This window comes from Miscanthus floridulus, chromosome 3, assembly GCF_019320115.1.
Source record: "Miscanthus floridulus cultivar M001 chromosome 3, ASM1932011v1, whole genome shotgun sequence".
In the NCBI taxonomy this organism is placed as follows: domain Eukaryota; kingdom Viridiplantae; phylum Streptophyta; class Magnoliopsida; order Poales; family Poaceae; genus Miscanthus; species Miscanthus floridulus.
The window spans coordinates 149697827-149723262 of record NC_089582.1 but is presented as its reverse complement, the minus strand read 5'-3'; the positions used below and the strand labels follow the sequence as shown (position 1 = coordinate 149723262).

At 47.9% G+C, this 25436-nt stretch overlaps 1 protein-coding gene and 1 pseudogene across 2 annotated transcripts; one reads left to right on the top strand and one right to left on the bottom strand.

The window, feature by feature from the left end:
- The first annotated feature begins 12227 nt into the window (after positions 1-12227).
- LOC136542814 (nuclear poly(A) polymerase 3-like) lies at positions 12228-20468 on the top strand (annotated as a pseudogene).
- A 146-nt stretch (positions 20469-20614) lies between these two features.
- LOC136542813 (probable serine/threonine-protein kinase PBL25) lies at positions 20615-24908 on the bottom strand. 2 transcript variants are annotated; one of them, XM_066535427.1, is made up of 8 exons: positions 24681-24908; positions 24266-24304; positions 23894-24176; positions 23654-23810; positions 23301-23556; positions 22083-22302; positions 21863-21986; positions 20615-21400 (listed from the first exon to the last, which is right to left on the bottom strand). In XM_066535427.1, exons 3-8 carry the CDS (start codon positions 24127-24129, stop codon positions 20774-20776), a joined length of 1620 nt encoding a protein of 539 aa, XP_066391524.1. In that variant the 5' UTR covers positions 24130-24176; positions 24266-24304; positions 24681-24908; the 3' UTR covers positions 20615-20773. The 2 variants fall into 2 exon arrangements, with proteins under 2 accessions (XP_066391524.1, XP_066391523.1); XM_066535426.1 differs by lacking the exon at positions 24266-24304.
- Positions 24909-25436: the final 528 nt, after the last annotated feature.

The window sequence follows — 25436 nt, the reverse complement described above, 5'->3', positions numbered from 1 at the left end:
GATGGATCAGGAAACCATGGCATTGTGGCAGGTTGATGAGCTTAGGCACTAGCTAGAGTCCACCCACCATGAGTCCCAAGACTGGGCGGCCGAGGCAATGAGAGCACGGGTGGTAGAACTGTGTGTGGTCGAGCGGGCAACTGCTGCTGAGTGAGAACTCGACGCGGCGAAGGTCCACTTGGTGGAGACCGAGGTGGCACTTCAAAAGGCCTTGGAGGCTCTAGAGGCGGAGCGAAAGGCCCGGTCGAACACCGAACAAGAAGTGGTTGCACTCCGGGGGCAGGTGCTCGGGGCAAAGGAGTCGAACGCTCGACTGCTCAAGAAGGTGACCCAAAAGAGGAAGGACTCTCCATCCTCAAAAGCGTCCGCCTTGGTACATATCTATTCCACCTTCGGTTGATGCCTTGGTTTTTCCTTTCCTTTGCTTTTGAACTTGTCATCTTTTTCTAGAACTGGGTGGAAAAATTGGCTCTCTAGAGCAAGAGCTGGTGACGGCCAAAGCGGCGGTCGGTCAGGGTGCGGAGGCGTTAGCCAAGTCCCTTGAGCGACGTGCTCTCAAGGGAGAGCTCGACTAGATTCGTAACATCACATAGGTTGTCATCTCTGAGGTGTTCAGGTCAGGACCGAGCACCTATACGCCTGTTGTCCAACTGGTGGAGGTCCTAAACATAGTTTGAGCGCTCATCTCTAGCAGCATGTTCTATGAGACATCGAGGGTGCTGACCTCGGTGGTGACCCACCACCCTGATCTGGACTTTGCGGCCATCAGTAGAGGATACACCGATGGGTGGAGCACAGATGAAATCCATGCGCTGGGGGAGAGTTTGGTGCCATACACATAGATGGTCGCCGAGCTGGTCACCGCACAGTGGGCGATGGAGGCTCGTCGTTCGAGCAAGGCTGAAGAACTGCACCGGGAAGATGTCGTCTAGCCTATGGAGGGAGTGGAGATAGGGTCAGAGGCCAGCATCGTCTCACCCCCAACCGAGAGCAAGCCGCCTTCGTCCTCGTCGACCATGCCATCAGCCGATGTCGTCGGGCGGCCATAATAGAGTTTAGAGTAGAAATAGTCAGTAGATGTAAAAGATGAGTTCGTGGGGAAGTCCCTGTATGAACATTTTTACACTCATGACTATTTTGAGTTTGTTTTTGTGATGAAAGCACTCGTGAAGGAAGCTTGTCCCATCCGCCCTTGTTTTTACCCAAGCATAGCTTTGTTTTTTATCCTTTCTTTTTTGGACCTGCCCGTTGATCCGTAGGATGCAACCTTAAGAACCCGGGTGTGGTCTATGAGGCTCAGCTGCTCGTAACCATAGGTCATGGTAGGGTGTGACCGGTCGGGAGTTTAAAACAAAAGTTACGTAGGGTAATCAAATGAACGGAATGCCCTTTCGTTTGGGCAAAAAGTATTACTATATGATAGTAAAAAGGGAGGGTGGTATCACACCCACATGGACCCCTGAGCGACCTAGGATGAGAGTGCTCAGGCTAGGGTGCTATAGGAGCAAACGTTGAATGAAAAGAAAATGGTAAGACCAAGCTTTAGGGGAAGAAACGACATAACTGTTCGATGTTCTATGTGTTGGTGAGAATGTTGCCATTGTCGTCCTTTAGTTGGTAGGAGCCCAGTTGGATCACCTTAGTCACTGTGTAGGTTCATTCCCATGATGGAGAGAGTTTATGTTTCTCCTTGGTCGATTGGGTTCTCTGGAGCATGAGATCACCGACCTCGAGGATTCTCCCCCTGATTTTTCTTTCATGGTACCTATGGAGAGTTTGCTGGTAGCGAGTGGAGTGGATGACGGTTGTCTCACAAGCATCCTTGAGTAGGTCGACCACGAACTACTGAGCCTCTGTGGCTCAGTCTCGGTTGAAGGCCTTCACTCTTGGGGCACCGTGGTTGAGGTCGGAGGGAAACACTGCTTCAGCTTCGTAGGCTAGGAAGAAGGGTGTGAACCCTATGGATCGGTTCGGGGTCCTTCTCAAGCTCCAAAGGATCGCTGGGACCTCTACAACCCATCGCCTGGCATACTTATTGAGTCGGTCAAAAATGTGGGGCTTGAGTCCTTGGAGGACCATGCCATTGGCTCACTCGACCTGACCTTTAGTACGCTGATGTCCGACTGAGGCCCAGTCAATCCTTATGTTGTATCCATCATAGAAGTCCAGGAATTTCTTCCTAGTGAAGTTTGTTCTATGGTCGGTGATGATGCAGTTTGGAACACCAAACTGATAGATGATGTCGAGGAAGAACTTGACCGCTTCTTCCAAGCAAATATTGGTGATGGGCTTCGCCTCTATCCACTTGGTAAACTTGTCCACCACTATGAGTAGGTGAGTGAAGCCGCCTAGGGCCTTTCTAAGGGGTCCGATCATGTCGAGGCCCCAGACCGCAAATGGCCAGGTGATGGGGATGGTTTGAAGCTCCTACGCCGGCAAATGAGTTTGACAAGCATAGAACTGGCATCCCTCACACCTACGGATGACCTCCTCTGCATCTCATAGTGCGGTGGGTCAGTAAAAACCTTGGCGGAAGGCTTTCTCGACCAGCGACCTTAGGGCCGCGTGATGTCCACACATTTTGGCGTGAACTTTGAGGAAAAGCTGTTTCCCCTAGTCGATCGGGATGCACTTCATGAGTACTCCTGATGGGCTCCGTTTGTTGAGTTCGTTGCTGATGGTGATGAATGTCTTGGCGTGGTGAGTGATTCATCGTGCTTCTATCCTTTCTAGTGGGAGAACCTCCTCGAGGAGGTAGGTGAGCAATGGTGCTCTCTAGTCAGTCTGATCGAGTGCCACCACAGTGACGTCGACGAGCGATGTTGCCATGGAGGCACCAAGGTTGGAGCCCCCGAGCACATGGCTAGGGTCAGGGCACATCGGGAGGTCAGAGCCTCCGTGTGCCAGATTAATGTTAGAGCGCATCTAGATCAGATCCTCTAGAACGTGGGCAGATGGCTCATGGAGATCGTTGATGAAGACCTCAGCTAGAGATGGCACCCGCCTAATAGCTAATTTTGCAAGGAAATCGGAGGCATCATTGTCCTTTTGGAGGACATGATGCAGTTTGATCCCTCGGAATTTGTCCTCGAGCTTGCGCACCTCCTAGCAATATGCTGCCATGAGAGGGCTCTTGCAGGAGGACTCCTTCATGACCTGGTCGATGACCAACTCTGAGTCACGGTGGACATACAACCATGTAGCGCCGAGCTCGACGGCGATGCGCATTCCATTGATGAGGGCCTCATACTCCACGACATTGTTTGAGGCTGAGAAATGAAGATAGATCATGTAGCGAAGCCTGCTCTCATCTGTGGAGATCAGAACCACTCCAGCCCCCGAGCTAGGTGCCATGACCGACCCATCGAAGTACGTTGTCCAGTACTCGTGGGTGATGTCTAGGGTCGGTAGCTGGACCTCCATCCATTCGGTGATAAAAGTCGGTGAGAGCCTGAGACTTAATAGCAGTGTGGGGGATATACCTAATGTCGTGGCCCATGAGCTCAAGTGCCCACTTGGAGATCCATCCCGCGGCGTCGTGGCTATGGACGATGTCTCCTAGTGGGTATGAAGTGACGACCATGACTTTATGGTCGATGAAGTAGTGCAGGAGCTTTCGGGTCACCATTAGCATAGTGTATAGAAGCTTCTGAACCTAGGGGTATTGAACCTTGGCATCGGTGAGTACCTCACCGACGAAGTATACTAGTCGTTGAACCTTCTGGGGGTGTCCTGGCTCCTTCTTTTCAACGACTAGGGTGGCACTCACCACGTGGTTGTTTCCGTGATGTAGAGGAGGAGGGGCTCTCTCCATTTGGGAGCGACGAGGATTGGGGGCCGATGTCAGTGATGTTTTGAGGCTTTCCAGAGCCTGCTGCACCTCCTCTATCTAGACAAATGTGTCTGTCTTCTTAAGAAGTTTGTAGAGAGGCATCCCCCATTCGCCTAATCGGGAGATGAACTGGCTCAGGGTGGCCAAATAGTCAGGGAGCCTCTGTACAACCTTTACATTGCAAATAGGGACTATGTTGGAGATCGTCATGATTTTATTGGGGTTGGCTTCGATGCCCTGCTCGAACACAATGTATCCGAGCAGCTTCCCCTTTGGGACCCCAAAAACACATTTTTTGGGATTCAATTTGACGCTGAACCTTTGGAGGTTTGCGAATGTTGCGGCCAAGTTTGCTATCAAGTCGCTAGCTTGAGTCATTTTGACCACTATGTCATCTACATAGACAGCGATTGTTGGTTTTGGCCGCTCGACTTGGTCAAGCTGGTCGGGCGGGTCGATTTGGTCGGCGAAGCATCGTTGCATGCACCGTTGATAGGTGGCACCAGCATTCTTCAGACCGAAAGGCATGGTTACATAACAGTACAAACCATATGGGGTGATGAATGAAGTCATGACCTGGTCAGACTCTTTCATTGTGATCTAGTGGTAGCTAGAGTAGGCATCCAGAAAGAAGAGGATTTTGCATCCTGAGGTGGAGTCGATTATCTGGTCTATGCGTGGCAAAGGAAAATGGTCATTTGGACATGCCTTCTTAAGGTTAGTATAATCAACACACATTCTCTATTTCCCAATCTTCTTTTTTACAAGAATAGGATTAGCTAGCCAGTCAAAGTGATATACCTCTTTGATGAATCTAGCTGCTAGGAGTTTGGTGATATCCTCGCCTATGGCCCTGTGCCTCTCGTTGTCAAAGTGACGTAGGCATTGTTTGGCGGGCTTTGAGCCCAGGACAAGGCATAATGCATGCTCGGTGACCTCCCTTGGTATGACCGACATGTCAGAGGGTTTCCACGCGAAGACATTGTGGTTGGCACGTAGAAAGTCGGCGAGCTCGCTTTCCTATTTGGCCGGGAGCTTGGTCCCGATCCACACCATTTTGGTCTGGTCAGTAGGGTCACTCCCCACCGCCTTGGTTTCCTCGGTGGGGTGGAAGGCACTTGAGGAGGTCGACTCATTGCAGTCTAGGACTACTAGAGTCAACGAAGTCCCAAGCTCTAGGAGCTCGGTGGAGTTGATGACGATCGTGTCGAGCTCGTAATGCTCACAGTCGCATGTGTAGGCATGCGAAAAGGTGGTACCCATGGTGGTGATGCCGTTTGGTCCTGGCATCTTCAACTTGAGGTAGGTATAGTTGGGGATCGCCATGAACTTGGCGTAGCATGGCCACCTAGGATGACGTGGTAGGACCCTACAAAGTCCACCACCTCGAAGGTGAGGACCTCTGAGCAAAAGTTAGCTCGATCACCAAATGTGATGGGCAGGTCGATCTGCCTAAGCGGGTATGCCTTCATCCCTAGGATCACTTTGTGGAAGGGAGAGCTCACTGGGTAGATCTCCGACCGGGGGATGTGCATGGCGTTGAGGGTGTCAACATAGAGAATGTTGAGGACAATGCCTCCGTCCATCAACATTTGGTGACGAGCGGGTAGCGACCCAATCGGGCGATGTGCGAAGGATGGTCTCTTCGATCAAAAGTAATCAGAGAGTCTGACCAGCTAAGGAAAGAGGGGACGGCCATCTCGGCGGCACATGCCTCTCTGTAGTGCACCTTGTGCTGGCGCTTGGAGTGGATGGAATCAGATCCCACAAAGATCATGAGGCATTCCTCGGGGTTAGGGAAGCCATCATTATCCTTGCCTGCCATGCCTTCTTTCCTAGCCACCTCTTCCTTGCCCTTCCCTTCCTTCAGCCTGTCGGCCTATCGCAAGAAGCATTTGAGGAGCTTGCAGTCCTTGTAGAGGTGCCTGATGGGGTAGGTGTGGTTGGTGCATGGACTCTCCATGAGCTTGTCAAAGTGGTTGGGCTAGCCCTGCTAGGGCTACTTGCCCATATGATCGGCTACGGCGACTAAGGCTGGGTTGGTCAATTGGCGTCGATCCTTCTTGCTCTTCTTCCCCTTTTGTATAGAGGGGCCCTCACCTTGGTCCTCATGCTTGGCCTTGCCCCTGTCCCAACCACCGCTAAAGACCACCCCAACCGCCTCCTTGCCGAAGGCATGGTTCCTAGCGATGTCGAGCAGGTCATGGGTGGTATAGGGCTTCACATAGCTGAGCTTGTGGATCAAGGACTTGCAGGTTGTCCCAGAGAGGAACACATGATGACATCCGCATCGACGACATCAGGAAGGGAGTTGCACCATTTTGAGAACCTATGGATGTAATCTCGTAGGGACTCGTTGGGCTCCTACTGGTAGCTCTTGAGGTCCCAGCAATTCCTAGGATGGACATATGTCTCCTGGAAATTTCCAACGAAGATCCTCCTGAGATCCACCCAGTCATGGATGCTATTGGGCGGGAGGAATTAGAGCCATGCTCAAACATGCTCCCCCAAGCAGATGGGGAGGTACTGGATGATGAAGTTGTCATCACTCTTATGGCTCGGCAGGCGAGCCAGAAGTCTTCGAGCCATATACCGAGGTTGGTCTCCCCGGTGTATCTGGCAATGTTGGTGGGTGGTCGGAAGCGTTGTGGGAACGGCGCTCTCTGGATGTGATGACCAAAGGCCCATGGTCCTAGGCCATCCGGGCTAGGACTCCGATCGTCTGGTCGGTGACCATGCCCAAGGTGTGTGTCCCCGCACTCCTTGATGGTCAGTCCGAGGCCTGTATCGCCTGCTCTTGCCGCCATTTGGTAGGTGTCATCATTGTGTCGGGCATGGCATCGATTGTTGATGACGTTGCAAGCATCACGGTTCGTCCCGAGGCATTTGCGCACCGGTGGTCGGTGTGGAGCGGGCACTGGGTTAGGCTATGGCGTAGCCGTGGCCTCCTGCCTCACCTCCAGCAACTGTAGTGATGAGTGGATGGAGCGATTCGACTGGTGGGGTAAGAGGCCGCAAGCCGGTGTCACGACGCGGAGCTCTTCACCTATTGAATGGCGGTGGTCTCCACCAGCGCCTGGAGGTTCCGGTGGATTGCTTGATCCTAGGGGTCAGCCGGCTCGGGGAGGTCACGTAGAAGTATCGCCGCAGCAGCGATGTTCTGGCCAGCTTGAGCAAACCGAGGGGGGCCATTCCCCCCGTCTAGGATGTTGCACTAGACCAGACGGGCATGACCCCAAACGTCGCTCACCAAGTTACGTGCGTGGGATGCAGCGTACTGCGCCGAGCGCGCCAGCATAGGTGGCGGCTGGCTCTGTCGCCTTTGTCGTAACTCCTCGCCGTGCTCCTGCGCACGTGCGAGGGCCTCCACACAAGGGTCTAGAGGGGTGTAAGTCTGTAGAAACTCCGCTACCATCGGCGGCTGTCCCGGAGCGTCTGCCATAGCACACTCTCGGGACAGAGTGTGGTTAGGTGCCACAACATCGCCAATGTTGGAGCCGTTTCTTTCAACCTCGTCATCCACGAGGTCATGGAAAGAGACCGGAGCGTAGCCCGCCATCCTCAGAAATTCAGATGTGAGAGGGGGCGGCGTCAGCATCCTTCAGAGCCTCCCACGCATACGTGTCCACGGGGACGTGAGGGCCGTAGGGGAACCGGTCGCATGGCGGTTGCGGTGGGGACAACGGGGTCCCTCTAGAGAGTCGGTGGAAGGTATTAAATAGCGAGTAAAGAACAATATGTACGTTACTCATAGTGGGGTTTGAGCCCAGCGTGGGCTCAAAGCAAAGCGTAGCTATCTTGTCGTTGAGGTCGTCCAACAGTCCTAGGCCGACGGAGGGTGCTCCTCCTCCAGTGGGCGCCGGGATAGGTGCCTCCACGCTGAGGCGGAGTACGCTAAGCTGGTCAGCAATGAAGTCTAGACTTCCAAAGAGGAAGGTCTAGAGCGGCTCGAAGACAGAAGGAACCCACATCCCAATAGGTGAGAGCATGGGAAACTCCAGCGACCCAAAGCAGATCGTATCGCTTGAGCTTGCCATGTCAAAGATGGTGGAAAGATGGACCATCCGATGACCAAAAGCGTGAACGCACAACGTCCTCCCCACGGACGGCACCAACTGTCGGTGCGAAAAGCGACCAACAAGTAAATATTTGTAGTTTTGCCATGCGTTGTGATCGGATGTGGCCTAGCACTCAATGGCACAGGATTTATACTGGTTCAAGCAACATGCCCTACGTCCAGTTTTGGTCGGTCAGTGACTTTATTCCTGAGCCTAGGTGCTCGAAGTTTGTTGTGGGGTTACAAACAAGTGGGAATAAGAAGGGGGTGTTAAAGGTTCGGTCGGACTTTGAACCTAAGGGCCGAGAGTGACGGGAGCTCTAACGTGCGCTAAGTATTAGAGCATATGCTCTTGTAGCTTTAGAGTTCTAGAGCTATGGAGCTATTCGAATGCTTAGATTGTCTAGAGCCAGCCAGAGAGAGTTTGAGCGACCATCCCTGTTGGGAGAGAGCGTATCCCCTTTTATAGGTGAAGGGGGTGGCCTTACAAGTTTAGAGAGAAAGAGAGAGAGTGTGTACATGTGCTACCTAGTCTTATTGCTCACGCCATCGGGTACGAGAGGATTGTCGGCGCCCATAATATTGTTCATGCCTAGACGCATCTGGCAGGTTTTATCGTGTTTACCTGGTATGATAAATGTTGGCACCTACAATACTGTAAAACAAATGTCGACGCCCGCAACACTGTTTGGGTTCTGACACGCCTAGAAGGTTGCATAGTACCCGTCTGGCATGGCCTGGTGGCACTATCCTATAGGTGTGTAGGGTATGGCAGGGTACGGTCCTCGGTATTGCGGTTGACTTGAGTACCTTACCTTATCTGCTCCGCCGGATCCTTGGGTCCTTATCGAGTGGTCATCCCCGGTCGATCGTTCTCGGTCGGCTCCGATCGTATCGGTCAGAGAAGAGCTGCAAGTAGAGGTTCGACGTATTCTCGGTCGGAAAAGGAGGTCGGAGTCGGACGATATCCCCTCCTTTGCCAGGCCTTATGGTCAGAGATCGGATCGATCTCCTGACCTGTCATTAGGTATCTGGGCCGGCCTAGGAGGCGCACGTTGTCGCTATGTTGTCTGCTGGGCCGAGCTTTTGCTGTGAAGCGAGCCCATTGGGGACCCCGGTTTTAGGAACCCAACACATATTGCTATGCCTTGCTTTCCAAATAGATAAGGTACCCCATCTGGGTTGGGCTCCTTGCATAGCCTGCTTGGCATCCCCCGTCCTACTTGGGCTATTGTCCATGCGGTGAGTTACCCTAGGTACATATCACCGATAGGTAGTTTTGATAAGGGCATGCAACCTTTGGATACAACCATGAAAGTTAAAAACAAGGTGAGCTAGCTCATTCCTATGTTTGCATAGCAATATAATCATCTACACTAAGTAACGAGGATTGTCAACCCTTGGATACCTACCCTTGTAACACTATTGCCGCCATGACTTGTTGAAGAACGTCTGGCATAGGGTATCATGAACTCCATATCTCCCGCTACAAGTACAAACACGGTGCCCCCAAATTGAACACCGACTGATAAGGATGAAGGATGAAGCACACCGGAGATGGACAGAAGCATTTCTCTATTCTTTTTTCTCCTTTCTCTCATTGTAACATGGCCCTCGATATAAGTTATATAAGGGGAGACTAGGACTTTCTCTCGGGGTCTTTGGACTTTCTCTTAGTCTTAGATCGATAGCTTTCTCTTCCACTCCTTATTTGCAGACCCTACTGCAAGCATCGAGCCCTCGTGCTCACGAACATGATTGAACACCACCATACTTGACGTGAATCAGTATAAATCATGAGTCTCTGAGTGCAAGCCATATAAATTTACTAGTTGACGCTATGAGACGTCAACAAAAATATAAATTAATACTTTTAATAATAAAAATATAGATAACATTAGGTACTTACTCCCATATTTGTTTTGCGCGGCAATGGATAGCCGCATTCTTTTGCAGTTTAAACAAGATTGACCGCAGTTACTAGGTGCCCATCCATTTGGGAGTATGCGACATTGCAACGCATGTCGGGCCTTGTACAAACATAAAGATTATCATCTATTGTACCCCCTCGGTCCCAAATTATAAGTCATTCTAGCTTTCTTGGAGAGTCAAAGCATCTCAAGTTTAACCAAATTTATATGATAAAATAATAATATTTATGATACCAAATAAGTATCATTACATTCTTTATTAATTAAATTTTCATAGTATACCTATTTTATGTCATAAACTTTATAATTCTCTCTATAATTTTGATCAAACTTGAGATACTTTAACTCTCCAAGAAAGTTAGAATGACTTATACTTTGGGATGTAGGAAGTATATCCTTAAGGTCCTAGAAAAATCCCTTCTCCATACAACAATCCTTCATTTGTCACCCCAGCTGATGTGTTGTAAACGTGGAAACAAATAAAATAAAGACCGAGGGTGAAAGGATAGATTTTTTAGTCATCTTATATTCCCTTCTGTATATTCCAAATGTATGTCATGTTAGGTTTGTGTAATTCAAGCTTTTTTGAGCTTTGCCAACCATTATCTAAAAATCTAAAGCAGATTTACAATATAAGATTGATGCTATTAGATTTGTTAGGGAAAGTAATTTGATCATATATAACTTTATCTTTTTGGAATACTATATTTCCATAGAGATTGCTATTCGGAGTGTAAGGCCAGTCTCAATAGGGGTTTCATGAAGTTTCATGGGCATTAAATACGCTGACATGACACTGTATTGATGAAGAGATATGGTGAAAGTTTCATGGGAGTAGAGAGAGTTTCATGTGAATGAAACTCTTATGCACTGTGTCCAAAATATGGGTGTCTTGAAAACTGGGACATGAAATCTCCACTAAGACTGGCCTAACCTTATTAGTTATAGACCATGTCAATGTCCTAAATGACTAATCTTTATTATGTGCACCGTGCTTGCAGTTGCAGCACACTTTTATTTATAGCAGGGTATGAGAATCAAAGACCAATTATGAATTGGTAATGCTCAAGAATCCAAAGAGCACTTAATTAAAAATAATATCTTTAATAATACACTAAATGTTCAATAACATTTTAAAAAATTGCATGCTTTGCAAAAAACACATATAAAATGTTTAATGGTAGGCGTCTTGTTTCACAATTCTTGTCATTTTGAACAATGATACGCTCTCAAAAAAAATAGTTTAGCTTTGATTATGATTTGCTATGATAGTATCTATAAAGACATTGAAGTACATTTTAAGAACAATCTATATACATTGTCTTAGTGTCTTTGAATTATAGTATGAATTGCTCTCTAAACCTAGGCACAATATATTTCATGGTAGATATAATGAAATGAGTAAAGTCCATTATTTTAACTTCAAACTTATAAGACAGTTCAATTTTCAATCCTGAACTATTATTAAACTAGGCACAAGACACCCTTCAACCTTCAAAACCTCCGTCGGGTTTCAAAGATGGTTTTCTATTTTCTAAACATATATTTTCGCCCTTCTTTGATACGCGATGGTTTTTTATATTAAACTCATTTTTATTATTTTTAGTAAAAATAGAAAATCACATTTGAAACTAATTAAAGGACTGTATTTTTCTGGTTTATATAATAATTATATAAGAGGTGTCCGGTACCGGCGGTACCCAACTTCATATTTTAAAGTGTAAAATCTACAAGTTAAAGGTTTTAATAGATTTTACCCAATGAAATTAATCCATTGTATAAATGTTGATGCGCTTTTAAAACCAGATAGCTGGGTTTGAACTTTAAATTAGTTTATAAAAGAAAAGAATCCCAAATAGCATTCCGACCCTCCTCCGCCGCATCCCGCAGGACCAGGCGCGTGCCCAGGAAAGCAACCATTGATCAACGGAAATGCTATGACGCATACGTCCGACGCGCCGGACGCGTGTCAGACTACCATTCGCGACTTTACCAGCCACACCTCGTCTTATCCGCCCGCCGCCTGACGCCGCTTCACTTCACTCGCTCCCCCGCACTCGCACTTCACCCGCTCCGCCCGCTTCCTCGCAGTCGCACTCCGCCCGTCCTCATGGTGGCGTAATCTCATGGTGGCGGCGTCGGTCCATGCTGCTGCCCGAACCTCGTACCATCGCCAGTGAATCCGCTCCTTGCACGTGTCACTGGAGAACGTGCTGGTAGCGTGCGGTGCGAACTGGAAAAGAGGACGCGCTGAGGGAGTGTGTCCCAGAACAGTCCGATGGATCCGTATACGGGCGCTGGCGCTTCCCATTGATCAACTACTACACGCGGCCGCGATCCGCGAGCCGCCGACATATATAACCGCCGCCCCGCTCTGGCGCTCTCGCCTCGTCTTCGTCCCCTCTCCTCCTCTCCACGCTCGCTGCTTCTTCCCCCTCCCCTCTCTCGCCTTGCTACCTAAACCCAACAATTTCCCTAAGAAACGGCCGGAAATCTCTCTGCCCCCCTCCGCTTCTCCTCTTCCGCCGCCGCGACCGTCGCCGGCGACGAGGGTGCCCGCCATGGCGTACATGGCAGCTGTCGCGCCCGTCCCCTGGTGGCCACCTCCACCGGAGCTGGCGCCTGTGGGCTTCCTCGACGCGTCCTCTGCCGCCGGCTATCCAGAGTCCCAAACCCTACCCTTCTTGCTGGCGCCGCCGCCTGCGGGGTACTCTATCCTTCCTCCCCCAGCTCCGATCGTCATCCAGCTCCAGCCCCACCCCAGCTTCCTCGCGGAGGCGGATCAGCGCCGCAGCAGTTCCCTCGTGCAGGTGAGCCTTGCCCCGGAGGTTCAATCTCGATCGCGTTCCCCTCGCATTCCGAGTTTCCGACTTCTTTCCGACTCATTCGTGCGCTCTCTGCCATGGCACAGTTCTTGAAGGATGAGGGGGCCGTTCCGTCGCCGGAGGATGAAAAGAAGAGGGAGAAGGTGATCCGAGAACTGAAGAAGGTAATGCGGCTCGCCCGCTCGGGTCTTTGGGTCAAAGAAAGCATCTTGTGGTTGTGCCGTACGGCGTACGCCCGTACCTGGATTCCTGATTTGTTGCGTTCTCGCGCTTCTCTCAGATAGTGATGCATTGGGCCATCGCGGTGGCCTATGAGCAGAGTGTGCCCCAGGGGATGGCCACGGCTACGGTCTTGACATACGGTTCTTACACATTAGGGGTAAGCAAGAGCTGCACAACTTTAGAGTCTTGATTTTTCTGAATTCTGGCGCACTTTGTTCTTTGTAGTTCATGTTGTTGACATGCGGTTATTACACATTGTGGCTAAGTGAGAGAATGGTGAATTTGGACTTTTGATGTGTCTGAATTGTTGCGCAGTTTATGTTCCTCGTTCATGTTGTTTATAGGGATATCCCCAATTTCATGTTTTGAATTCTTTTATTTATAACATTACATTTGAGCTACATATCCTAGGTTCAATGCTTAACATATTTTGTCTTTTATTAAGCTAGCCTACATTATAACTTAAGTGCATCACTTGGGTAGTGCTGATATAAAATGACCGCAGATTATCTGAAATCTTTTTTTTCCAACCCTCCTCAATTGTGGATATTGCATTGTGCAGGTTACTGCCCAGCACAGTTCTATTTTATCTTCTATCTTCTATTTTGACTTAGTTTCTGCTTATGACACATTAATTCCATGAATCCAAATAAAAGGAAAGCATCAGCAGCTAACACATTGGCCTTTTCTAGACTTGAGTTGTAATGTTTATAGAGATGAGTTGTTGCCATTGCTCTTCAAGCTTAGGGTCTATGGATGGAAATTAGTGTCTATGCTTATATAAAGTACCATCTAGACACATCTCCACTGGATTTGACTAATCTTTATTTCTCTTTCTCAAGGCTCATGAACCTGAATCTGACATTGATGTACTTTGCGTTGGACCTTGTATTGCAACACTGCAGGTGGGTATGGTTCTTTCTGTTTCGTATCTTACTCTGACTCGATATTGATTTGTAATGTCGACATAATAACTCCTGTCTATTTTGTAGTACCATTTCTTTGTTGTTTTGAGACAAATTCTTGAGGGCAGATCAGAAGTATCAGAACTGCAAACTGTGGAGAAGGCTAAGGTTCCCTTGATGCGATTTAGATTCACTGGGATTGCAGTTGATTTCACATATGCCCAGCTCCGTGTTATTGATGCACTAAATGTTGGCCCACAGATTACCGGCTCAGGTGAGTGAACCACTCACCAGTCTTGCCGAGCACCCGCTAGTGTTGCCGAGCACCCACTAGCCGTGCCGACCACGAACAAGCGTTGTCCGTCCCCACTCACTATGGCTAGAGCTAGAAGAAGATGGGAGAACAGAGCATGCACACACAGTACAAGACACCAGCGTTGGCCGAAGCCATGTCTGAGAGATGGCAAATCTGAACTCTCTTTACTGAGTTGTCGTGGTAGTCTATTTATACAACTCTATCTATCTAGTCCAAGTACAGCTGCCCTGCTGCAACAGTGACTAGATAACATACAGGGCTGACTCTGCGCCGGCCTCTGCATGTGGCTACAGTGTTGCAGGTGAGCCGTGCGGCGCCTGCACCTGCAGCGGCTACACTATCACAGCAGGGGGCCTTTCGGCGCAGCCTTCCCTTGCTGTGTTCATACAAGGTAGCAGTAGATTATTTAACAATCTTCCCCTAATCCTACTGCTAACCCTTGTACCCCCTCCATGCCGATCATCTCCTTCAGCTCCGTGAGTTGAAGACGTTCGAGCGGCTTGGTGAGGACGTCCGCGAGTTGCCGACCAGTTTCGACGAACTCGATGACGACCTACCCTCCATCGACACAGTCCCTGAGGAAGTGGAACTTCACGTCGATGTGTTTACTCCGGTCGTGCAGAACCGGATTCTTCACGAGGGCGATGGCGGGCTGGTTGTCCACCATCAGCGCTGGTGGGTGAACTTCCACACCGGTCAACTCGCCCAGCAGCCGGCGCAGCCACACAACTTGGCACGCCGCTGTGGCCGCCGCTACGTACTCTGCCTCGCACGTAGATAGCGCCACCACCTTCTGTTTCAGCGACAACCATGAAATTGGGGCCGACCCGAGGAAGAGGAGCACGCTAGAGGTGCTCCGTCGTCCGTCGATGTCCCCCGCCATGTCTGTATCGCTGAACACAGTGAGCTGTAGCCTACTCCCGCCGGTCTTTAGGAAAATGATCTCTTAATCCACTGTTCCCTTGACGTAGCGCAGTAGCCGCTTCACCGCAGCCCAGTGATCCTCTCTAGGATCCTCCATGAAGTGACTAACGTAGCCCACGGCAAACACAATGTCCGGCCTCATGTGGACTAGGTAGCGCAGACCGCCGATGATGCTCCGGAAGAGTGTTGCATCCACCTTCGCCGCGGTGCTGGCCTTCGTCAGCTTCAGCCGTTCCTCCATCGGAGTCACGCATGGCTTGCACTCAGCCATGCCGCTCCTCTCCAACAGCTTGGGGGCATACGCGCTCTGACCGAGCGTGAGTTCCTCCTTTCCCTGTCTCACCTCGATGCCGAGATAGTAGGAGAGTGCGCCGAGATCGCTCATTCGAAAACGAGCCGCCATCTCGCGCTTGAAGCCGTTGATGTCCTCCGTGCACGCGCCGGTGACGATCAAGTCATCCACATACACGCCGACGACGAGCTCCTCCTTCACCCGTCGCTGCGTATAGAGCGCGTGCTCGGTTGCGCACCGCTGAAACCCAAGCTCGCCCAGTGTGGCGTCAAGCTTGGCGTTCCATGCTCGTGGGGCCTGCCGTAGCCCGTAGAGCGTCTTGCGCAGTCAGAGCACCCTGTGCTCCTCTTGCTTGACGGCGAAACCTAGAGGTTGCCTGACGAAGACCGTCTCCGTCAGTTCGCCGTTTAGGAAGGCCGATTTAACATCCAAGTGATGGACGCGCCAGTCCTTTGCTGCTGCCAAAGCTAGTAGCAAACGAACCGACTCCATGCGCGCAACTGGCGCAAAGACCTCCTCGAAGTCGATGCCCTCGCGCTGAACAAAGCCTTGGGCGACGAGGCGCGCCTTGTGCTTGACAATGGCGCCGAGCTCGTCCCGCTTGACCTTGTACACCCACTTCAGGCTGATCGGACGACATCCTGGAGGTGGATCGACGAGCTGCCATGTCTCGTTTTTCTCGATCGCCATCATCTCCTCCAGCATCGCCCGTCGCCAGTTTCCGTCCCGCTCGGCCAGCTCGAACGTGGGTGGTTCCTCTGCACTGACAAGCAGCAGCTCTGCCTCATTGAGCAGCCGATCAGCCAGTCCTGAGGGTCCTGTGCCGCCGACGATGTCGTCCAGCCTACGGAACCGCACCTCCTCACCTTCATGGTAGGCGTCCACGAACTCAGTGATGTCATTTGGAGGTGAGGTGAACTCGATCAGCGTTGATGGAGTTCCCTGTTCCGTCGAAGTGCTCGGCACCCTGGTTGCAGTGCTCGGCACTACTTCTGGATTTCTCGTCATAACTCCTACAGTGTTTGGCCACACTGTAGGAGTGCCTAGCCTCAGTCTTGGAGTGGTTGGCACCACTGTAAAACGTCTTGGCTCCGTCACGGGAGTGCTCGGCACCCGTCCTGGAGTGGTCGCCACCACTGCTGAACCTTCTGGCACCACTCCTGGCGTGCTCGGCATCCCTCCAGGAGTGCTCGGCACTCCTCCCAGAGTGCTCGGCATCCCTCCCGAAGTGCTCGGCACTGTCCCAGGAGTGCTCGGCGCTCCTCTCGGAGTGCTTGGCACCTCGTCCCCAGCGTCTCCACCACCGTGGATGACTAGGTGCTCGACGACGAAGGTATTGGTGAAGCTGCCAGCTTCCCCCATGCTCGGATACCACTTGTTGGCCCACAGGATCACCGGCTCAGGTGAGTGAACCACTCACCAGTCTTGGCGAGCACCCGCTAGTGTTGCCGAGCACCCACTAGCTGCGCTGACCACGAACAAGCGTTGTCCGTCCCCATGCACTATGGCTAGAACTTGAAGAAGAAGGGAGAACAGAGCATGCACACACAGTACAAGACACCAGCGTTGGCCGAAGCCCTGTCTGGGAGATGGCAAATCTGAACTCTCTTTACTGAGTTGCCGTGGTAGTCTATTTATACAACTCTATCCATCTAGTCCCAGTACAGCTGCCCTGCTACAACAGTGACTAGATAACATACAGGGCTGACTCTGCGCTGGCCTCTGCATGTGGCTACAGTGCTGCAAGTGAGCCGTGCGGCGCCTGCACCTGCAGCGCGCTACAGTATCACAGCAGGGGGCCTTTCGGCGCCGCCTTCCCTTGCTGTGTTCACACAAGGTAGCAGTAGATTATCTAACACTAAAGGCAAGCAGATTACATTGATACCATAACTTGTTCCATTTTTTTTGTAATGCTTCTTATACTGTCATCCCATGTTATATGTGTTTTCTACTTCTCATGTGGTCTGTTGTTGTGTGGTAGTATTCAACATAGAAATATTATTATCTTCTAAAGAACACGAAATTTTCTTGACAAATGACTAAACTTTCAGTTTGTAGCGCTATTGAATGGATTAACCTTCTAATATTAATGGTTTCACTGTCACTGCATCTTATCCTTATCTTTGATATATTTGCTTGCTAAACATGCGGCATATCAGTCAACCGCCATCAGAACTATGTAGTATTCCCGTGTGATTTTTCCAGTTAATAGATTAGATCATTACTGTTTGCAGTACTTCTGCATTTCTTCTGGATATTCTACATCACAAAACTATGATCTTTCCAACTGATTCATGTTATGATTGCTATTACTTATACAAGATTAGAACCATATGTGAATATCTTGACGTTGGTGCCCTTCTGCTTTGACATACTCTTCACCCAATACAGTCCAAGTCCTCCTGACTTCACTTGCTCTTGCAGGCTATAAATAAATTTAGCCCTCAACTACTACAGAAAATTGACACACGGAGCTAGAGGAGTTTATCTGGAGTTCGTGTCAATGAACAAATTGTTCAGCTAGTACCAAATGCGGAGGTTATAAACTAATCTAATGAATTTACTTGCATGACATTTTTATCTTGCCCATTGAATTTACTCTGATCAGCATGCAGTTAGCCGTGTTCTGCTTTTTCTGATCCCCCCCCCCCCTCGAACTCGTATCATTTTGCTTTTAAGATCCCCATTTTCATTGCTTTCTTGTCTTGAGTTGATCTGTGTTGCTCATTATGATAATATCTGCCAGACGCTTTAAGTTTTGTTTATTTTTCTCAAATTCTGTTTTTTTAATAATTTTACTTTACTGGAAATACAATGCAGAAGTTTCAAGCTCTGTTGCGATGCATCAAACTATGGGCCAGGAAAAGAGGACTTCATTGTCATGTATGTGGTTTAATTTTCTCTGCTAACTGTTCAGTTTTAGTCCAGCTATATGAACATGAGGTCATCATTTTGGTCTAACAATGTGCTTCTTGTGCTATGTCATTCAGTATCTTGGCTTCTTTGCTGGGATTCATTTAGCAATCCTTGCGGCTTATGTCTGTCGGAAATTTCCGGATGCCAGTGTCAATGGTTTGTTCGCAGTGTTCTTTCAGACTTTTGCTCACTGGCCTTGGCAAGTTCCAGTAAGTCTACATGATGAGCCAACTACCTGCTTGCATTCAGAGGGGCGTCTCATGCCCATAGTGATGCCTTGTACCCCGCCAGACTTTTGTGTGTCCAATGTGACAAAAGGCAACTTCAAAAAAATAAGAGAGGAACTTACACGTGGTTATGCTTTGACAAGGGTGAGTCTAAAATCAACTTCAGTTTTTTTGGTGTTCACAAATAAATTGTTGAAGTAAAGGATAGATTCAATTAAAGTCAAGGAAAGTCTGATTTTTCAAAGTTCATTGGAGTCTGATTTCCAAACCGGCGTCATTTCAATTATTGGTTTCCGTACAGATCTAAATTAGAATATTTGTGTTAGTTTGGATGGTTATTCAAGAGCACTGGGAACTGTTGGTTCTCAATGCTGAATGCATAACTGGAAATTTCTGTACGGAATTATGAAAGACAAAGCATTCTTGTGTATTTGTTAACATTATTCCTGTTCAAATAATTAGTATATTTTCACTTTACGTCCACGTGAGACTGACCCCGATTTCCCTCATTTCCGTCCATTTTGTGTATGGATTCTCTTGGATTCGCCTTAGGTTTAAACCATTTTTGTAGTCCATTCAAATTTCAGTGTGCATGATCATTATTTGGAAGTGAGATTGCAGTTTTATTCTGGGAAATTGGTTGGTGGCAAGGGGATCCAGCCCCTTTTTGCAAGTATGCTTTGAGTGTACAACTAAAAATTGTCTCTTCTGCAGTATGCTGTATTTTCTTTTTCATGATTATGCATGGCTGTTTATCACTTAATTAAATACTTGGGTGCTAATATTTGATCACTTAATAAGTCCATGTATCTTTGTTTCAGGATCCATTGAGGCATGATTTCCAGTGGACCTGGCTTTTTGAACCCTTTCCATATGATCAGAAATATCAACAGTTTCTTCGCATTGCTTTATGTGCGCCAACTTTTGCTGAGCTACGAGACTGGGCTGGATGGGTGAAATCTCGATTCCGTATCCTGATTCTGAAGGTACTAATTGATGCGACTGTTTTGTTCTTTCCTCATGCTTTTGCTGCACAATGCGCATGGTTCTTTAATTGCTGGAAATGTTAAGCAAGAACATACAACTCAGTCAAGTTTCCTTTGGTTCCGCAGCTGGAAAGGGCTGGGATTGAGTGTGATCCATGCCCCTCGGAGGAAGTTGATCCATGACCCGAACGTGGTCTTCTACTGGGGCCTCATCCCTGAAAGAATCATTCAGGTTGACACTAGCTCCCTGAAAGAAGATTTCATGGAAGACATCACCAATGATGTGTATGGCACGGTGAAGTGCACGCATTCAGATGTGACAATATCTGTGGTTGGTCTGCCACAGCTGCCAAAGAGTATGTGCAGCCAGTCTGTTCACTGGCAGTACATGCAGCATTGTATGATGGGGTACGAAGGCACAGATGAAGGCCAGAGCGCAGTTTGGCTAGGACTTGGTTAGATCATATTACCAGGATTTGGAGGGACATGTTCCCATTTTCCGCGGCAACCGTGTACAGAATTGATGAGTTTTTTTTTTCCTTCCCCTAGCACAGGGATCCAAGATACTGGGCTGGGTATTCTTTTGAGCTGAGGGAGTGCATGAGTGCTTGTGTGCTCATGAACATCGGACCACTGACCAGTAGAAGAGCAAAGAGTAGGTGTATAGCAGCGGCATGTAAAAACTTAGGTCTGTCGGCGCAAGTGTACATTTCTTCTGTGTTCTAACTGTTGCTGGATCCTGATTCATTCAAATTTTGCAATGGCCAAGATGTGTATATACTACTTGGCAAATACTTGTTACAGTTGTGTAGGGGCTAGAATTGCATCTGTTGTGGGACGGAGGAAGTAGTTGGTTCTCTTGACTCAGTGGGTTTAAATTTTGAGTAGCATACCTAGTTATAGTTGTGTGACCTGAGTCTGTGACTGCCCTTGCTGCAACTCCGTTGGCAACTGATTTTCCTAATGCTTGTGAGGTCTGGTGGTCATACTGCCTAAGGTTCAGATCTACCTGAAAGTAATGCAGACGAGTCATGACCGAGGCGGACCATGATGATCAGTGAACTAGAGTTATATTCTTTAACGGACGGAGGTAGCATAATTCGTTGTTGTGCTCGCATGAAAGTAGTATTCTTCTGCTGTTCATAAAGGCTTGCATTGGCTCACCATGATGATCAGTGACCTCGAGGAAATCATACAGGTATTATGTGTGCATTTGTCATGTCAACAGCTACATGATCACTAAAAATGATACAGTACATCAGCTTAGCGAGCTGACAGAACAGAACAACAATGCAAGGACTCAGCTACCCTAGTGTGCATATAATTTACATGTGCCTCGGTCACTGGTCACTTGTGGAAGATGGTGGCACGTCTAGAACAACTATCAAATCTACGTTATCAACCACTTTACCTGGCTCTTCATTGAACACGTCCTGCGTGATATCCATATCCATAGACGACGCATGGTTCCCGTACACTCTGGTGCTCTGCACGCTGAACTCATCCCTGCAGTAATCATGTGGCGGTTCCCTCTCTAGTTCTTGCAATGTTATGGTGATGCTACACTTGGATCCTAGTGGAACAATGCCCCTGTCTGGGTCCATGCAGTATGGGCGTAGGCTAGTCGTCGAGATCATGAAGGCAAAGTCGTAACCATTTGTCTCATTATTGCTGAGCTCAATAGAGCATGATATCTTCTTGTTAAGCTGGAGTGGTAAGTGTATTTCGAGCGGCTCAACTCCAATCATACCCTCCAGCTCAAGCCACTCAGCAGCGTCACTGACATCAGAACCACTGTCCACTTTGTTGAGCTCACAAATTATATCCCATATATCAGGCCTATTTGTTGGCTTTGTGTCTGTGCACCTTATAGCCAACTCGAGGCATTTACTCACCTGTTTGTACCACAACAATGGCGGCGTCCTATTTGCTGATTTATTCCACCTGTGCTTCCACCTTCTAAGTACCTGTTCGCAAACGAAGTGCCTATCATCAGTTAAGGGGAAAAAGAAAAACAAAAGCCCCCATTGGAGCACGCCAAACTCCCCATTTTCTACAAGTTATATTTCTTTTCTTGCAAACTTCCTTGAAAATCCACGCACCCATAATGTGGCAAATTTTTGAAACAAATGTTGTGGATGTAACCCCTTGTAAAATCTCGCACTCTATGAAAAATTAGATCTGTTAGTGGACACTAGGAGAAGCATGGATCGAATACCATTTGGGATCAAATATTTGGTCGTCAAACCATAAAAGCTACAGATACCAATATTCCTTTTTTAATAACTTAGTTTGGAGACATCCAAGCTATATGTGTAGATTTGTATGGTGAAACCTCATAAATGTGAAGGATTTCGAGAGTATATTCTCAAAGATATTAAAGATCAAAAGTAATAAGGGGTATCCAATGTGAGATTAATCACTCTTACTTTAGGAATACTTGGCTTCTCCTTACTTCCGGTCACTAGCTCCTTGACTATAATGCCCAAACTATAAATGTCTGACTTGGGCGACATTTTTCCATGATCCTGGTATTCTGGAGCACAATATCCTCTGCACAAATAGACGATTTAGATGCATTGTAACATAAGAAATGTAGGAAGGAAAAATGTATAAAAATACAATATGTTCATCAAATTTATAGCTTACAACGTTATAAGGCGCTCCACCGTCATGGTTCGCGATTTGTCATCGAGTCTTGATAGACCAAAATCTATTATCTTTGGCACCATCTGATCATCTAATAATATATTAGAAGGTTTCAGATCCATGTGAATAATATGGTTTTCCTTATGAAGATGGTGCAAACCCTCGCAAATTCCCTTAATTATTTGATAACGTGTATGCCAGTCAAGGCCCCTTAACTCATCTGCAGGAATAAAACAAGAAATAAGTATGGTATGAAAGTATGAAAGCATTCAATCTCGATCTATGCATGTTAAACTGCATAGATAGCACAGTAGTTGAGCCATAACTTATGAAAATCGCAGATTTTTTTAAATTTGTACCAAAAATAGAAATGCAAATGTTGTAGAGGCTACATTGACCAAGTAAAATAGTTTAGGGTACTGAAATAATCCAAATTCAGCGGAGGAAACAAAAAGGTAAAGATCATTTTTACTATTCGAAACAATCATTATTTGTCATTAGAGTAAAATACAAGGACTGGTCTCTAAACTTGTCCTAGGTTGTGATTTAGGTTCTCGAACTTGTCTTTTTGTGTCACATATAGGTCCTAAACTTTCAAAATACTATTTTTAGGTCCCCAGACTTGTCCTAGTGTCTCATCCAAGTCCCTGAACTTGCCACAGTGTGTCAAATGTCCAAATAGACCCGATCTACTCAGTGTCACGATTCCACATGCCACAACGGTTGGATCCACACCCCATTCTTGTCTGGGACATGATCTTAAGAGCAAAGTAATCGTTCGCCTACCTCATTCACCTAAGGAGCACTACCTTTGGCATTGCCGCCACGACTACTCATTATGTCGTGGCCATTGACATGGAGGCTGATGATGGCATCAGGTAGGATGGCAAGTTGGCAACGGTGATGTGATGAGAGGGGGATGGAGATGGAGCTATAAGAGAGAGGGAGAGCATCTAGATGGAGCGCTAGAGACCAATATGTTGGCTGGTTGGAGCTCGTTTAGACCTATATAACACACTATGACAAGTTTGAGGACCTATAAATGAATTTTTAAGAGTTCTAGACCTGGATTACATCTGAAGACAAGTTCGGGTACCTCAAATGTATTTTCAGAGTTCAGGACATAGATAACACCATGAGAAAGTTTAAAGGCAGTTCGTGCATTTCTCTCTTGTCATTAAGTACTAGCACGAAAAGGTTGGATGTGTTTTGTCGTACCTGTAAGAATGTCCCGAAGGCTTCCATTGTTTATATACTCGAAGCATAGCAACCTTTCTCGTAGTTGAGCCATAACAAGATTCCCTGACAATTCTAGTGCCTGTTCTTCTGTATGAGAACAGTAGCCTAGGAAATGCACAATATTTTGGTGCTTAACCCTCATTAAGCTTTGAACCTCTTGGTAAAACATCCTATCTTCGATTGTATGGCTGCTGGAAAGCCGCTTCACCGCAATAATCCTATTTCCCAGAATGCCCTGTTTAAGCTCTCATATGTGAACGTCCGTGTGCATTAAATTAAAAAATCAAACTAAGCTCTATTGTAACGAAATTGGCAACGCAATGAAAAATTACCTTGTAAACCACTCCGCATCCACCGTGACCAAGTTTTAGCTCATCAGAAAAAAATTTCGTGATAAGCTGTAAAAGTAAAAATTTTAAATTACTTGGCTTTTCGCTTCCATCAACTATACGCTCCAGGACATCGCGACCAATATATATGTCTTCCGTTCTAAGTAAACATGGCATTTTCAGGATTAGTGCAACAGAAAAGGTCAAGAATAACACAATTGCACTCACATGGTCTCAACATACCCTAGGTGGTGGCGAGGCGCTTCCATGCGGTCCCCACGCTGTTTTCTCAGCCAACCGAACAACTTCTTCCTATATCCTGTATCTGCACACCCAAACAGAAGCAACTCCAACACCTCTATCGCGTCTATCGTGAGGAGACTCAGGGTAATGAGGAGGTCCAGGTCCAGCAACCAAACGCGCTCTATGTGGGCCACCGGCGGCAGCAGGTCCATGACCGTATACGCCTCACACATCATCTCTCCCCCGGCGTTCCTCCTCTTCTCCCCGTGTAGGAATCACAGGACTGAAAAGAAAGGTTAGATTTGTTTTTGCCTTTGGGCATCTCAGACAGTCAGACCAAGATAAAGATTTCAAGAGCACTGTAAAAATTACTCATATTAAAGGATCTCTCAACAGGAATTCTTGTCGTCGCTGCAAAATCAAAAGATGAACATGGGATTGGAGGAGGTATTGTGGGGGAAAGGTGCAATCTTTGTGAGTGAAAACTGGAATCAAGTGCAAACAGGTTGATTCTCGACCATCGACTTTATGAACGAATTTGATTGGACTCAAGAACACCTCTGAACTGAACGCCGAACACAACACAACCGGAATCGTGAACCATGTGACCCAAAAATCACTTATCCCTGAACAATTTGACCGCCGCAGCCACAAATTAACGAAACCACCGCACCTAATAAACTAGCGGAGGACCGAGGACCTAACTACCTTCAAATCCCACTCCAAATTACATCACCAAACACCACAGGAAACTCGAGACCCCACCCAAAACAAAGCAAAATTTCACCTGAATAGCGCCTCCTCTTGATCGCTCGCGGCGCCGGCAGGCTAGTGCTTGGCAGGAGGGACAAAAGGCGATCCGCCTCTGTTCTTGCTCAACCTCTCTGTGTTTTTTTCTTCTTCCTCTCCTTGCTTTCCTCTCTCATCTCTGAGCTAGCTTTCCCTGAGCACTAGAAAAGAGAGCGATCCTGATTCCTGAGCTAGCTTTCCACTAGGGAGTAAACGCGTGCGTGCAGGGAAGGCCTCCGCGCGTCCTCCCGGCAATATACTGTACGTATATACGAGCCTCATGCGTTGTGTTTACGCAGACGTCCAGGATTACTACTTTCCACGCGTTGGCCGTCTAACTGGTGCTGCCCAGTCCGCCGGCGTGGATTCCATTTCCTCTTGCTCATGAGTGCTTGTGTGGATACCGGCCTCTTGCCCAGTCTGCCGAATCAATTTGCTCAAATTTCATTCAAATTTGGTTTGTTTGACCGGTCAACATAGCTGGATACCGGTCCGAAATTTCCGAACTTGTCCAATTCGGTGAGCACCGAAATTTTTTCAAAAAAGAATCCCAAAACCTTGCATCGGACCACTGACCAGTAGAAGAGCAAAGAGTAGGTGTGTATAGCAGCGGCATGTAATTAAACACTTAGGTCTGTCGGTGCAAGTGTACATTTCTTCTGTGTTCTAACTGTTGCTGGATCCTGATTCATTCAAATTTTGCAATGGCCAAGATGTGTATATAGTTGGTTCTCTTGGCTCGGCGGATGTTAAT

Excerpts from the sequence above, each read along its gene's own strand:
- LOC136542813 (XM_066535427.1), bottom strand. The coding sequence starts at position 24,129 with ATGATGTGTGAGGCGTATACGGTCATGGACCTGCTGCCGCCGGTGGCC. Across the intron at positions 23,811-23,893 it reads GCGCCTCGCCACCACCTAGG|AACGGAAGACATATATATTG; the intron begins GTATGTTGAGAC and ends ATGTTTACTTAG. Across the intron at positions 23,557-23,653 it reads GATGCGGAGTGGTTTACAAG|GGCATTCTGGGAAATAGGAT; the intron begins GTAATTTTTCAT and ends GAGCTTAAACAG.